This window comes from Platalea leucorodia (assembly GCF_965183815.1).
Source record: "Platalea leucorodia genome assembly, chromosome: 17".
Taxonomy (NCBI): Eukaryota; Metazoa; Chordata; class Aves; order Pelecaniformes; family Threskiornithidae; genus Platalea; species Platalea leucorodia.
Window position 1 is genome coordinate 4312392 of NC_138839.1, and position 14368 is coordinate 4326759.

General features: G+C 54.3%; 1 protein-coding gene across 1 annotated transcript in view; it reads right to left on the reverse strand.

Moving 5' to 3' along the window:
- SAMD11 (sterile alpha motif domain containing 11) overlaps positions 1-14368 on the reverse strand; it is a gene marked incomplete at its 5' end in the record, with an annotated part of 125574 nt that overhangs the window by 21444 nt on the left and 89762 nt on the right. Inside the window, 2 exon segments of the mRNA XM_082329064.1 lie at positions 3919-4063; positions 9670-9834. Of these exon segments, the coding sequence (XP_082185190.1) occupies positions 3919-4063; positions 9670-9834 (310 nt within the window).

The window sequence follows — 14368 nt, forward strand, 5'->3', positions numbered from 1 at the left end:
TGTTCCCTAGGCTTCACACACACGCTAGCCTGCTCTGTGAGCAGCAGTCTGCTCTGTTCAAGAGTACAATCAGGAGTGAGTTCTGCAGCACGTACCAGGAGATGAGCACCCTGGGTAAGAACATGCCAGGCTAAACGACCCCAGCAAAACCCAGTACGTTGCCAACAAATTTTGGAGAGAGGATCCAAGGAGTAGGATCCAAGCCACTCTGCATCTCTGCAGGCTACAGCCACCTGCCATTTTTGCAGGAGGCAGAGCAGTTTGGAGATGGGAAGTACTCCAGGCTGGAGTAGTTACAACGACACCTTTGAGTTGTACCCTTTCCTCTTCCAAGTCTTTTTATAACACTGAACTCAACAATCTTTTCAAACAAACCACTAGGTCCTGGCGTTCTATAATCCAAGCCTGAATCAATCTAGAGAAGGATTTAGGAAACAAAAACCATGAAACCAAACGGATTCAAGCCTGCAGCTTGAGTCTACTTCTGGCAAGACATACCACTTTTACTAACTCTTTTCGACAGATGAGGAAGCTGGAGCAAAGAGGTGAAGGGACCCTTACTCCGCCAAAAGGACCTTGGAAGCTGGTGCAAGAAAACCCACATTCAGTGTGTCTGCGTGCACACGTGTGTGTATCATCTCCTTCAGAGCCAGTACCCACCTGCCTGCCTTGGGCATTATCACTAAACCTACCAGCCTGTTTCTGACCAGCAAAGATGGATGCTAACTAGCTGACAAATGTCTGAACGTACCCCTCTTCCCAAGCGTTCCCTAGCTCAGACTCACCACCCTCCTCTTCACACCTGGAAACTGGAGAACTGTATCTATAGTTCCCACTAGCAGGTACAGGTCTCTGCAAAAACAGCAGCATTGCCCCGATAAATAAAACTGGGTCACCAGTATGGGTTTTCCCCCCTTGCTTTGCCAGACGTAATGGCTGAAGTCTGGAGTGGCTAATTATTCTTGCCCACAAAGCTGCTGCACTTGAGAGCTGACCTGATCCCCACAGATCTCCCAATAGGAAGCTGAAATGGAATTTTAATGCCATGCCAAACAGTTCACATCCCCCTGCATCATGGGTTATTACTTCTGCTCCTGGAAAAGGAGATGCCGTAAATCTACCTACAGTTTGCCGACGTACGTGAGCCAGCTTCCTCCATCGCCTTCTCCTCTGTCAGTGCCTACCTGAACCTTTTAAAACTTCTGTACCTTCATAATAAAGGTGCACAGAGGGTCCTTTGATTTACCCTGTTGACAAAGACCATGGCAGCCAAGTACAAACCCAAGGCTAACAGCAACAGCGAGAATGAAAGGGAGAAATTAACCCATACAGTGCTTTACTGCCTTACAGTACTTGGCCACGGCTTCTCCTGGCCTACCTAAAAACGCTCATGGTGCTTTGGCAAAACAGCAAGAAACAGTTTGCATGTGACAGCTCCAACCAGGCCATTTCTGAGTGGGAGCAGAGTGATAGGTGCTGACCCTTAGTGACAATCAGGTGGCTGCCAGACCTCTGGGGAGAAATAACAATCACGTGAACTGATGTCGAGCAGACTGACCAAGTCGTGACTACGGGGCATAGTTGTAGCTTCCCATTTCCCAGCAGGACTCCCCAGCTCCGCTGACCGGGGATTATCACACCTGAGAGCCTGGCCAAGGAGGCAGGCCACACACGGCCTTCTCACGCCCTCCTTTTGGGAGCAGGTGGCTGCAGAAAAAACAAGCAGGCTGGTCTGCCGTGCCTTGGCATGGCGGAGGGAGGAAGCACGGGACGTGCCCGGCCAGGCCCACCATGGTCATGTTCCACATGGTTTGTCCCAAAGCTCCTTGGAGAACTACTCTGCCCGGGCATTTAGAGCAGGTCCTGTACGTACGGCCCAAGGCGGGAGCAGTGTAGTAAAACAAAACCAGGGCTGATAGTGTGCTATGAACCTTGTTTCGGTCTGCAAACTCTTAGACAGCAATGAGACTACAGAATATGTATCACAGAAAAAAAGACAGCTTCTTTGTTTTGTTCCCACCAACACAGCCACAGGCTGGTCTTGCTTATAGGCAAATAACTAGACCTTTACAAATGGGTGCAAATATCCTTGCTCCACACAACACCCACATTACACTGCTCTCTGAACTGAGGTGCTCAAAGGCCTTCCCAAACACTGAGTACAACCTGCTTTCACAATGAGAACCACTGTCACCGTGCAGCAAGGCAACCTGAGACACACAGTGACTCCTGCAAACTTAATCCAAGGTCCCACAGACATTTCTCTCAACATCAAAGGCAGGTTGTGCCCCTATGTGTTCCCTTCCCCCTCCTCGCCTCGCCAGGATTTCCCTCTCACTTACACCAATGCAACTGCTCATAGGGCTACTTGGAGAACTGAACCAAGATGAGAAGTAGGGGTCTTTTCACACCGTTAACTCTGGCCTTCAGCCTCTGTCCCCTGAGCTAGCGAGTAACTCCTCTCTCCCTCCCACAACGGGGGAGGAACACCAGCCTTAACTCCAGTCCTCTACTTAACCTGCTAGATAACACCCTCTTCCCAAATGATTTAACGCTTCCTGGCCTAGCCCAGCTCCATTAGCTAGAACACCTGTCTGGCAGCGGCAAGCACCTCTGGATGTGATACATATCTAATTCATTTTCAGTTTGCTCCTCCTATGTGCAGCACCTCACCATACGCAACCTCCACCCTTCCGTACGCGCCTTTCCAGCCAGGCCTCCGGCTGGCCTGGCACGGCTCCAGGCCACACATAGCTGGAGAAATTTTCCTGATGACTGGCTGCGCTGAAACTCATCTATCTCTGCATTCCTCACAGGTCTGCCTACAATCCACATGGACTGGGCTGGATTTTATTAGGTGGGTTAGCCAAAGTACACCCTGCAGGAGAAAGGTTTACCAGGTCTGCCCAGCCCCTACACGTTGCAAACCCATTGGGCAGAAAGAAGGAAAACCAGACAGGATCTCCAAGGCCATAAATGGGGGGGACACGACTCTGAACCCAACACATACATATGCCCGCTATAGCATTAATATTGCAGCCTGCTGCCTGCCCCCACCCCAAGATGAAAGCCAAAAAAGTCTAGATACTAGAGCCTTTCACGGCTTGTCCCGTGATACCCAGAGCCTTTGCGTCCCTGTGGCTGCCAGGCCCTCTCCCGCCTCTGCTATCCTTGTCAGAAACGCATGCAGCTTCAATTTAATATCCTTCTGAAGTTCTAGATTGTGGAGGGAATGGCTCATGGCACAGAGCAAGATAAATGAGCTAGAATTTCCGGGGGGGTGAGGGGGGAATCAGCTTTCCAGCACTCCTGTCAGTGGTAAAGGGAAGCCATGCCTCCTTCTTCCTCAAAAAATAACATTTCTTCTTTTTCTATTCCATCCTAGAGCATTCGTTCTCTCTCATTATCTGGGGATGCTATAAAATGCAAACTTAAACATCTTAACTTGCTCTGTGCCAAAGAACAGGTTAGAGTCTAGCATCTGCTCTGGAGATCCAAGGCAGGACTGGGGTCGTGCCCACCAGCCAGCCAGTCGCCAAGCTGGATGTGAATGCACACGTGCACAAGCACAAATTGCGTACAGGCATCCCAGCGCGTGGCAGGCACACATGCAAAACCATGCTTTGGCACCTGGGCGTAACGCCCAAGGGTGCAAACGTCCAGGGGGACGTTAACACATCACGGGGACACATCAAATCTGCCCGCCCCCGCGGGCACCGGCACCCCCCGCTCCCGCAGCCCCCCGGCCCCCGTGCACACGCCTTTCCAGCCCGGCTCCGAGGCTGCACACCGGTCCGAGAGCCCCCCCGCCCCGTACCCCCCCGCCGGGCCTGGCGGCTGGAGCAAACCCCGCCCCGGGGCGGGGGTGAGCCGCGGCCGGCCCGTCCCCGTCCCCCGGCGGAGCCGCCCCCGCGGTACCTCTCGGGGAAGTGGGTGTCCCTGTGCTGGGGGAGGCCCTGCTTCCTCCGCTGGCTGGAAGAGTTGCTGGCCGAGGGGATGTGCGCTTCCATCGCGCCGGGGTTGCGCGCCGCCGCCGCCACCTCTTGCCGCGCCCGGAGGAGATCTGGGGAGAGGGAAGGGATGAGCTGCTGCCCGGTACGGGCCCCGGCATCGCCCCCCGCCCCGCCGCCCCGCGCCCACGGACGGTCGGACGGACGGATGGACGGAGGCACCCACCGCCCGCCCGCCCTCCGCCGCGGGGCTGCTCCGGCGCCCCGCTGCAGCCGCGCACCGCCCGGGCTGCTGCGCCGGGGCTGCTCCCGGCTCCCCGCGGGCGGCAGGGCTGCTGCTCCGGGGCTGCTCCCGTCCCGTCCCGTCCCGTCCCTCCCCGCAGCCCCTCGGGCGACAGCCGGCTCCTTTGCCCCCCCTCGCCGCCCGTCCCCGCGGTGCGGGCAAGCTGTCAAGCGCCGGGGAGGCGGGGGAGCGCGGCCGGCCCTGCGGCTCCCCTGCCCCGGGCACTCACCCGGCGGAGCGGGCTCTTAGCGGGATCCGCCTCCGCCGCCAAGGGAGTTTGGCAGCGGAGGAAATTGTGCAACTACGGGAGGGGGTGGATTGCTGTTTAATTGCCTTCCTGTTGGAGGGAGGGAAGGAGGGAGGGAGGGAGGAAAAAAGGGAGGGAAGGAAGGATGGAAGGGGGGGAGACGAGAAGGAGAGGGAGGCTTTCCCCGGGCACCCGCCTGCCCCCGCGCAGCCCCGGGCCGCGGCTCGCCGCGCACCGGGGGCGGCCCCACCTGCCCCGGCCCCACCTGCTGCTGCCGGGGCCCGGCCGCGTCCCCCCGCCCGCCCCGCTCCGCTCCCGCCGGCCCCGGCCCCGGCCCCGGCCCCGGCCCCCCGCGGAGGGCAGCGCGCAGCGCCTCCGCCATCCGCAGGCCCCTCGCTGGCCACCGCCGATTTTAGCCGGCCCAGACCCCGGGGCCGCCGGCTTTGCCGCAGGCAGCGCTCTGCGCCCGGGCCCCCCGGCGGGGCAGCGCTCCCCCCCCAAAACCACGGCCCGGCATCTCCCGCTGTGAAGCCCTCCCTGCCCCAGCATCTCCGGCTGCTGCCGAAAGCAGGGGATGGGGGCCGTTTCCCTGGGGGGCCCCTACGCCCTCGGCGGGGAGCCCCCATCCCTGCTAGCAGGTACAGCCTGGGGGCTGCGGCGCCCCAGAGCACCGAGGGCTGTTTCCCTAAGCATGGTGAACCCCCCCAGCCAGCCGCCCAGAGCCGGGGGACGCAGGTCTGTACCTGCCCAGGGCAGCTCTGCTGTAGGAAAGTAAAGGGCTGGGCCACAGAGCAGATGAGGATGGGGTACAGAAAGGGGCCCCTTCCAGCCTTAGGCAACACCACTTTCATCAGACCACGATGACCATGGTCAGAAACGCACCCCTTGTTAAACCCGTGCTGCCGCGGTACCATTGCAGAACCCTCTGCAATAACACAGGCGGACTGTGCAATGACAGGTTATACGCGTGTATAGCCTTCCAGGGTGGGTGTTGGCGTAGACGAGCTGCCCACGCAAGTGCCGTGTGATGGACAACGCAGGCATAGCCAGGTACACCACGAGCACGTGTTAATGGGGATCACGGCGTACTCCAAGGAAGAGCAGGCGATCCAAGTACAGCTGGCTTGCCATTGCACTTGCCTTCTCAGGGAACAACGCAGCTGGACAGACCTATGAGAAGGTCTGGTGACACGGACATCCGTACCAGTTGCCCTGACGGAGGCTTTTTCCAGAGCGCTACTCTCTCGCAGTTAAGCATCAGGAGCCCCGTAGTTCCTATACCTCTTTGACAACACCCTACACCCAACTTGCTTGTAACCCACAACAAAACCTCCGCTGCCGTTCATGTGATACACGGGAAACGCGCACACAGATGCACGCTTACAGGAAACCTTCGTACACTCGCTGCGTACCACTCCGCAAAAGGAAACCAAAACACAGCTGGGGAGAGGAGGAGAGGAAGATTTATCTTAATGAACACACCCTGGTCAGGACCAACTCGCATATTGAGATTTTCAAAGCACTCCACATCCAGCAGCGTATTAGTCCTCTCCTCACAGCTGATTCATAAAGCTAGGTTAATGTAAGTGTTGCATGACCCTGGTAACGATACACTTTCCATCTCCTTGCCTTCCTTCGTACCACCACGCTGTTCTCCTTCGGTTCTGGAAATCCCAGCCATCCATATTCCTGTTAGCCCCAAGATGTGCCCAGCCCAGCCCGAGCTTCACCAATCCCTTCATCAGATATTTTGGTGATGGTCAGGGCTGAAGCCCCATGGTGGGACTGCAAGTTGGGGTGGAAACACTTGCACAGCTGCTATTTTTGCTGGCGGTAAGGACGACATCAGTACCTGAACGTTTCTAGCCTCATTCATGCACACACAATCCCTGTCCCCACGCCCTCAACTGAAGGGACAAACATTAAAATGACGTACAGTTTTGAACTGCAAAAGCACGTAAGAAATAGCGAAACAACAAACCCCATCAGATCACATAAAAAGCCTAGAGAATTCTCCGAGCCAGGGACCGTGCACCTTCAATGTTTATAAATTAATTATCTGAAAAACCCAGGTCACTCCTTATTGCCACAGCGCCTGTAATTTAGAAGGCTGGCATGCAGCCAGTTCCAGAAGCCGCATTGATCCTGAATGACCGCAACAACCCCCCACACGCACACCCTCTCCTCTCCCCTCCTCCCCTCCCCTGCGCCCCTACCCCTCGCCCAGGCCCCCCCGAGGAGCTGTTATTTACAATCCTGCACGCTGACAGTTGGGAAATCAGATTGATTGACAGTGGGACGCTGGCGGATGGAGGTTCCAGGCACGGAGACAGACTGAATTCAGAATGTGGGATGAATGCCACTGGGAGAATGGGGGCGGAGGAGGGGGGTTGAAAAGCAATTAAAAAAAAAAGATTTCTAAATTATTAACATTTTTTAAATTATTAATGTTATTGGTGCCTCCATGTGAGCCCGCAGATAAACTGTGCTTTGTACTGGCACTAATAATTTATAGCCCAACCAGAGCCCTGTGGTGTGGAGACAATCCAAAATACGCAAAGTTTTGTCTTGTCAATGTTACACGAGAGAGTCTGTCTGTGCAGACTCCTTTTCTCCCCCTGCCCACCCCAAAACCTCCGTGTGACCCCTCACCTAGCAAATGCTGATGAGACAATTTAATCATAATCATAAAAAATACGTCAGGCTTTTAATGTAATGAGCTACTTTACTCATTACGTGGGGGGAGAAGGGGGTGATACCAGCTCTTCTGCAGCACACGCTCTGCCTGGAGGTGCATGTTCCGCATGCCCAGCAGCCATCCCGTGCCCAGCTGAAGCGGTCTATTGTGACTGACTGTTACAATACCGGTACACACAACACGTTTTGTGCTGAGTACATGCTCTGTTGTATTCAACACGGTCTGCACAGCCCTGCACGTCATGGCTGAATATTCAACATTTGCATGTCTGCATGCGTTATCCTTTTGTGCGTGGTGCATGTTCCATACCGTCCTCTCGCGTACTGTGCTTGTGTTCATTGCACGTATGCGTGGAAACTCGCAGCCCTACGGTGTGTGGCTTTGCCCCGTACCTATGTATCATGCTTGCAGGAGCTCTGCATCTCTGTAAATGTCTTGGACAGCTGAACACCACACACAGAAGCATGTGCCATGTTCACTACGGTGTGCCTCAGCACAGGTTTATGCCATGCCTTTGCTGATAAGCAAATCCTTACTCCACAGCAAAAGAAATCGCCTTCTTGCCCCCAGAGAAGCCAATCAAATCAAACAGAGTGGAAAAGAAGACAGCTTCTTCATTAACCTAACAAGGAGCCCTGGGGATTTACACTCTAGACTGGAGATTCTCCTCCAGCTCTTGCTGGATGCTTTGCCGATGTTGCTCACGCTCCTTCCGTGGATCACCCAGGCAGGTACGCGTCACCCCTCCACGCCACGGGCAAGAAGCAGCACAGGGGCTACAGATTCTTGCACAGCACTGCTTTTCAGTGAAGCTTCAACCCTCTGCTTCCAAGACTGGAACAGCGTCACCTCTTCCGTCCCCCTGGCTTTGCCCGATCCAGACAGCGGAGTTATGTCCCTCACCCCTCACTCCTGCATCGGAGGACTTGGGCACAATGCACAGCTTTACTCTGGACCAAGCAGGGCCGGCAGGCTCTGCTGGCCCGAGGGAAGGTGAAGTGTCCCTGCAGAGGGATGCTTGTGCCAAGCGGTTCCCAGGGCAGAACCTGTAACTGCCTGGTGCCCCCTTTAGGCACAGTGCAGGGTGCTGCAGCCGAGCTGGATTTAGCCAGCTTCCTCCACAGCCCAGGCAAAACCTGCCGGCAATCCTTCAGTTCATGTGGGATCCATTAGATCCTGGCACTGCAGGGCCCTTATCCCCTCAGGACATCACTCCAGGCCCAGGACAAGGCAGCAGCATTGGACAATGGTATCTGTTAATGAGGAGGCTGCCTCAGGACCAGGTTTTGGATTTTCCCCTCCTTGCATTAACAGAACTGTACAAGCGCCAGCCTCCTTTTAAAGAGCAGAATGGCAGCATCTTCCCCTGAACACAGATAGCGGTGCAGAAATACTCCTGTGCTGCTACAGCCTAGGAACAGCAGACAGGCGCGCACAGAGGCACAATCTGCAGTGCACACAACAGGCCTTAAATAAAGAAGGGCTGGGGGTTCCCTCAGCTATCCCTAGTGCCCAGCTCAACCTCAGAGGACCATACGAGGTCTGGGGACAATTTCTCAGTGCTGGAAGCCGTGACCTACAGGGTCCTTATGGCAATGCTCTGAGGAAGCCCTCACCAAGCGAGCATACACTGGGTATGGAAGAAGGTGTCTTCCTTTCAGAAACCCTTCCCCTCACTTTTCCACAGCAAATCTGGTTTTGGCTAGTGAAGGACCAGATCAGTCCTTGCTGACGTAAACATCATTGCTTTCAACAGATGATACCATGAATGAACCTGTCCCACGGACTTCAGCATTTGCCTGCTAAGCTGTCTTCACTGCAACTTAGCTTCATCTACATATTTTAATTGTCTGTAAAATCATAAGGCATCTAATTCTCATTAAGGTGAAAGGTCTTTAACACCAATTTATGCTATGTCTGTGTGTAGCAACTATCGCACAAACTTTCTAAACCTAGCACTATCAATGCTTAACTAAATCCTGCAACATCACCTTGCTGTTTCGGAGCCCATCACTAAATGGCAGCAGTATCTGGCACTGCCTACATCTCACATCCCCTTGCATTATACCAACACTCATTCCCCTTGCTGCACACTATGACCCAAATAAGGTTTACACCACAGATTCTGAATATTCAGATTGACACCAACTCTTGAAACAAAGGAAGAAAAGACCCCCCTCACCGCCACTGCAAAATACACAGTAGTGATGTTGCAGCTGATCTATTCCAGTAAACAAATGCGCAGCCCCGCCAGACACAGCTACAGAAGGTATTAGCATTTAGAGATGGCTGAGGGTAGATGCTCCCACAGAGATGGTGGGAGAAACGGCCTGTAGGACACTAGCACCACCTGTATTCATTGCATGATAAACACGCAACACTGCAGCCCATAAATCCTCCTCACATGTACACAGGCGTTATGGACATCTTACAAGACTTATACCAAATGGTAAAGCGACCCCCTTCTTCTCCCACTTGTAAGAGCCTGTACCTCCATGGCTGGGCACCGCCATGCTGTTGGCCAGCTGGTAGAGACGTTGCTGCTGCTGCTCTTCAAACGTGCCATGTTCATTCAGTGCTGACATCATGCGTCTGTAGTGCTCCTCTGGGGTCATCTGAGTCACCGAGTCCTCAAGCAGAGGCGTGTGGGAGTTTTCTGAAGAGCAGAAAGATTTGGTCTTTTTTCCAGAGAGAAATACAGTGGAAAATTACATAAGTATAGGGACAGTGCAAAGGAAAGAGAAAGGGGGGTAGAGGGATATTAGCACAATTTCCCACACCTCTGTAGCGTACCCACTGAACTCGATGTACCAAGCTGCCAAACGCAGCTGTCCTTGCTCTCCGAGATGTACAGTCAAGACACACCTACAACTTGCTAAGCCTCCAAACATGGGCACACATATACAGAAAAGTCTACAGCTTCAGTTGCCACAGTACCCAAAAAACCCATGAACAACTTCCCCCCGTCCCCCTCAAAGCAACAAGCATCACATTATAATAACAACACAAAAATACCAGCAAGCTCTCTACCCCCAAGGTGGCAACGAGGACAGGCAGGATGAGAGAGTTAGTCACTGAGTTCTCACCCTTTCATCTTAGGGGATAGGAGTTCTTTTTTTCAACTAATACCTGATCCGACATGCACCTCTTTCCTCCGCCTGTCGGAACACCCGCAAGGACACAATAACGCGCAAGATGTTCAAGCACCCAGTGCAGGTGATGCTGACAACCACACGACAGACAGCGATGACAGTCCACCTGCCCAGCTCAGGTTGTTTCAGATCTGTACGTATAGCTAAGCACCCTGAGGCCATTAAAATTACACCCAACGTGCCTACCCCTCCATCTTCCCGGAATGACTGCACAGCCCAGGAGGGAGGGCTTTGAGGACGGCCCTGCCTGCTCCCTGGGCAGTAGGGATCCCAGTTTGACAATCAGGGAGATAAAACCACAGAGGCTTTCAGTTTACTGTAAGCAGAACTCAGAGTAATTACCGTTCTCTGCCTTGGCGGTGGCTGCTCTAACACTATTTTATCTCGGATCTTCCCCACAGGCAAAACCTTTTCATTATTCAGAGAGGAACTCCCAGTAACAATCTAAACAGGCAGAAGGGAAAGGAGGGAGCGGGAAGGGCTCCCCCCACGCTGCAGTCACAAGACCACCGCTGTGTTCAGTGAATGACAAGACCACCCTACCGTGTGCCCCAGATTCGTGCTCCTTCATCCACCTCATTTCGTAGACAAGAATCCCTCAGGGATCAGGGCAGGTGACTCTGCTGCTAAACTGGCTCCAAATGCAAGGCGGTGGCTCCGAGCACAGGCTGCTTGCTTTACACCAGCGTCAGCACTGTGACGAATACGCAGGCACTGGATATCTTGCTGGGAAAAGAGCTGTGGATCTCTCTCAGGTGAGAGAAAGACCCCTAAGCTAGCTATCACAAAAGACAGCCTGTGGCAAACAAATATAGTCCAAGAGACAGAGCACCTGTAAAACGTGGCCCTGCCACAGCAGCTTAGGGCCTGGTTCACTTCTGCCTTGGCCAGGAGAGGCCATTATTGGCGAGTGCTGTCTGCCACCAAACTCATTACATGACCAAGCATACAGGGGCTCAGATTTTGGGGATGCAACCTTCGCATGTCGTAATGAAGCCACCTCCTCCCCAACACACAGGAGGGGCTAATAATAAAGAGCCTGAGCGGCACAAAGTTTCAATAAAAAAGGGTTGCATCACCAGCTCCCAAGGCACTCTTCTTCTGCAAAAGGGAAATTACTTCAGTCCCCTCCAACTCAGGTCAGCCGTCCAGCTCAGCAAGGAATGCTCCATCAGTATAGCAATCTGTGGCCGTATCTGCAACCACTGATCTCTACCCCAGCGACATGTATCTGCATCTCAGGGACCACAGGCTTCCTGTGTAAATCACAAGTTCATGGCCTGCTTCAAGCTAGCTGGTATCAGGAGCTGGGTCCCCACCCTCTACGGTGTGCATCACGCTTAGAAACCAGACCTGAAAGAGGGAGGCTGCACAAGAAGACAGCCATGCCATGCCGGCTCCCTCCCACTCCCCGCCTCCGGTACCCAAGCCTGCAAGACACCCGTGGAAGGAGCAGGGGGGTGGGGACCACAACTCCCTTCCAGGTCCCCTTCCCGCCAAGTCACTCTGCGGGCCAGATTCCCACATCCTCCTCCGCTCTCTTGCCGCTCCTGCCACCTCCCCCAGGAACGCAGAAGTGCACCAACTGTTTCAGTTCCCTTCTGATGCTCTTAACCAAAGGTCTAAGGAGCAAAGCCGCATGCCACAGACCTGATTTAGAAAAACATGGATATTTTTTTTTCTCCCCCCACAGCTGTGTCATTAGAGAAAAAAGGGAGGAGGGAGGGGATTTAATAACACTTAATTACCATAAACTCTATCCGATCAGCCACAGAGCAGATTTCAGGTGCAAGGAGGGGAGGGAGAATGGGGGTGGCAAGGGGAGGCTAAGAGGAAGGAGGAGTCCAGGGAAAGGCTGGATTTCCACACTTAAAACTTGGAAGATTTCACATGACTCAGCCAGCGATAATTCCAGCTTTGCTGAAGCTCTGCTGTCTGCTTTTGTCATTACCAGGGGGTAATGCGGGAGACTGATCCTGCCAAATCTCTTCCAGCCGCCAGGTGTGAAATGGACTCTGGCACGGTCACCGGGAAGGCGCAGCCGAGGCAGGCATCTGTCGGGCCTTCGCTCTCTCCAGCACGCCTCCCTGTTCGCCCGGGCCAAGGGGAGCCCACCGCTCCCACCCGCCACCAACGCCGCAGGGTCCTGATGGCAGCAGCCCCAGGGAATTCAGGCTCTCTGAGGACGCAGGTTTTCTGCTCAGCCTGGAGGACGTGTCAGTCCTGCACAACGTTTTCACCAAGCTTTTATAAGGCTCGTCCTCCCCAAGCAATCCCAGACAAGACAGGAGCACCCAGCCTGTCTGTCTGCTCTCCTTTGCTACAACAAACCCATCAGAGGCCGAGGCTCCCTTTACTGAACCACAGCAGAAGCTTAAGGAGCCTGTTGCAAAAGCATCTCACCCCAGGTTCAAAGCCAGGTCTTAGTCAGCAGCTTTAGGGTCTTTGCTGCCTGAGCTGTCACTTGCCAGGGCAGAGAGGGCCCCTGCCCGCTCCTACCATATTCAGCAGGACGGGTTTGGGGGGCAGTGAAGCTGTTAGCAAGAATGGGGCCAAACGTTATTGCTTCATTTGGCCTAACTGGACAGCTGCCAAAGCAATCATACGGCTATCCCCTCGCAAAAGGAGAGGAACAAACTGACAGAGGCTGGATCTGAATTGCTCAGCTGTAGTCCAGCTCCGGTTATGGTCTACTTCATTAGCCAAAGATGCAGTAAGATTTTATTTTGGTTTAAATTATCTACAATAGCAAAGAAAAGAGAATGGCAGAAGGAGCAGCATATGAGCTCATCAGCCCACTCCAGGGGGCGAGTGCAATATTGTTCCCTACGTGTGTTTTCCAGCACTTAGGCCAGTCTAGTTTCAAATCTTCCCAAATGATGAGGCTTCTACCAGATTCATTTTTCAGCAGTTTAAACGGGAACCAAAATACTCTTACTGATTTTCTCTTTTTGCAATCGCTCAGTTTTATTTCGTGTCTCAAGGTATCGGAGACGCAGATCTCCAGACATGCTGTTGCCACAGGAGTGAGGGTTTTACTTGGGGAATTGTCTCCCGGGGAGAAAGCTTCCTCCGTGACCTGCCAGCACAGCCCTCGCTCCGAGCCTCTGATATGCTCGCATTTCCATATTAGACGCGAGAACGTTCTGCTCTGTTTGACAGCAGCGCTGGCGCGGCCCTGTTTCCACTGAGATAGGGCTCTCTTTTGATCTCTGGTGCGCACACTGCGAGCATTGGGGAGGGGGGAAGGGAAGGTTACCGCTTCCCCGCTGGAAGGGTTTCCAGCCCTACAGGTGTTTTTTCACTCAGTCAGAGGGAAGGAGTGATTTACTCGGCTGCCTCTGTTCTCCTTGCCTTGTCAGGCGCAGCCACAGCAGCACGAGATGTGCCACGGGCATGGGGTCACTTCTCCTCTTCAAAAGGCTGGTTCAGAGACAATGCAGCTGTGCCCTGAGCCAGAGCTGCATCCAGGGCCAGCGTGTAACGGAGAGGGGGAGAGTCCCCACCTTGAGCTGTACATCACCACCGGGGAGTGCAAAAGGCGGAGGAGCGGCACCCAGGCAAGGCACGCCACCGGGCCGGAGAAAAAGGCAGGGTGCGCCACAGGGAGACACCGCAGCCCTGGCTCCTGCCGGAGGACAGCGTGGGGCTGCACAGGCTACAAAACTCCCGTCGGTCCTTGTTTCCTTTCCCACTCCTAAATCACAAACCGCACTCGCAGCATCTGGGTCCCAGCCAAGCTTGGGGCTCTAGCACAATCTCACACTTTACAGCACTACTCTACAGCAGTAGTTCCCAAATTCCAGGTAAGTAGCCACTGGGGCCCATCCTGTTTGAAAACAGCTTGTCACACAACGCGGATCCTTCTGGTTCCAGCCAGCTCCTTAGTCCAGAGCTGGGAACACAGGGGTTGTTCCCCTCCCAGCCCTCCACGGTATCCATGCCACTGGAACGCTGCCTGTCTGTCAGCAGGATGGGAAGTCTCCTGGGAGTTCTCAGCTGCACGGTGCTCTCACTGTTTGGGGCTTAAGACACAGC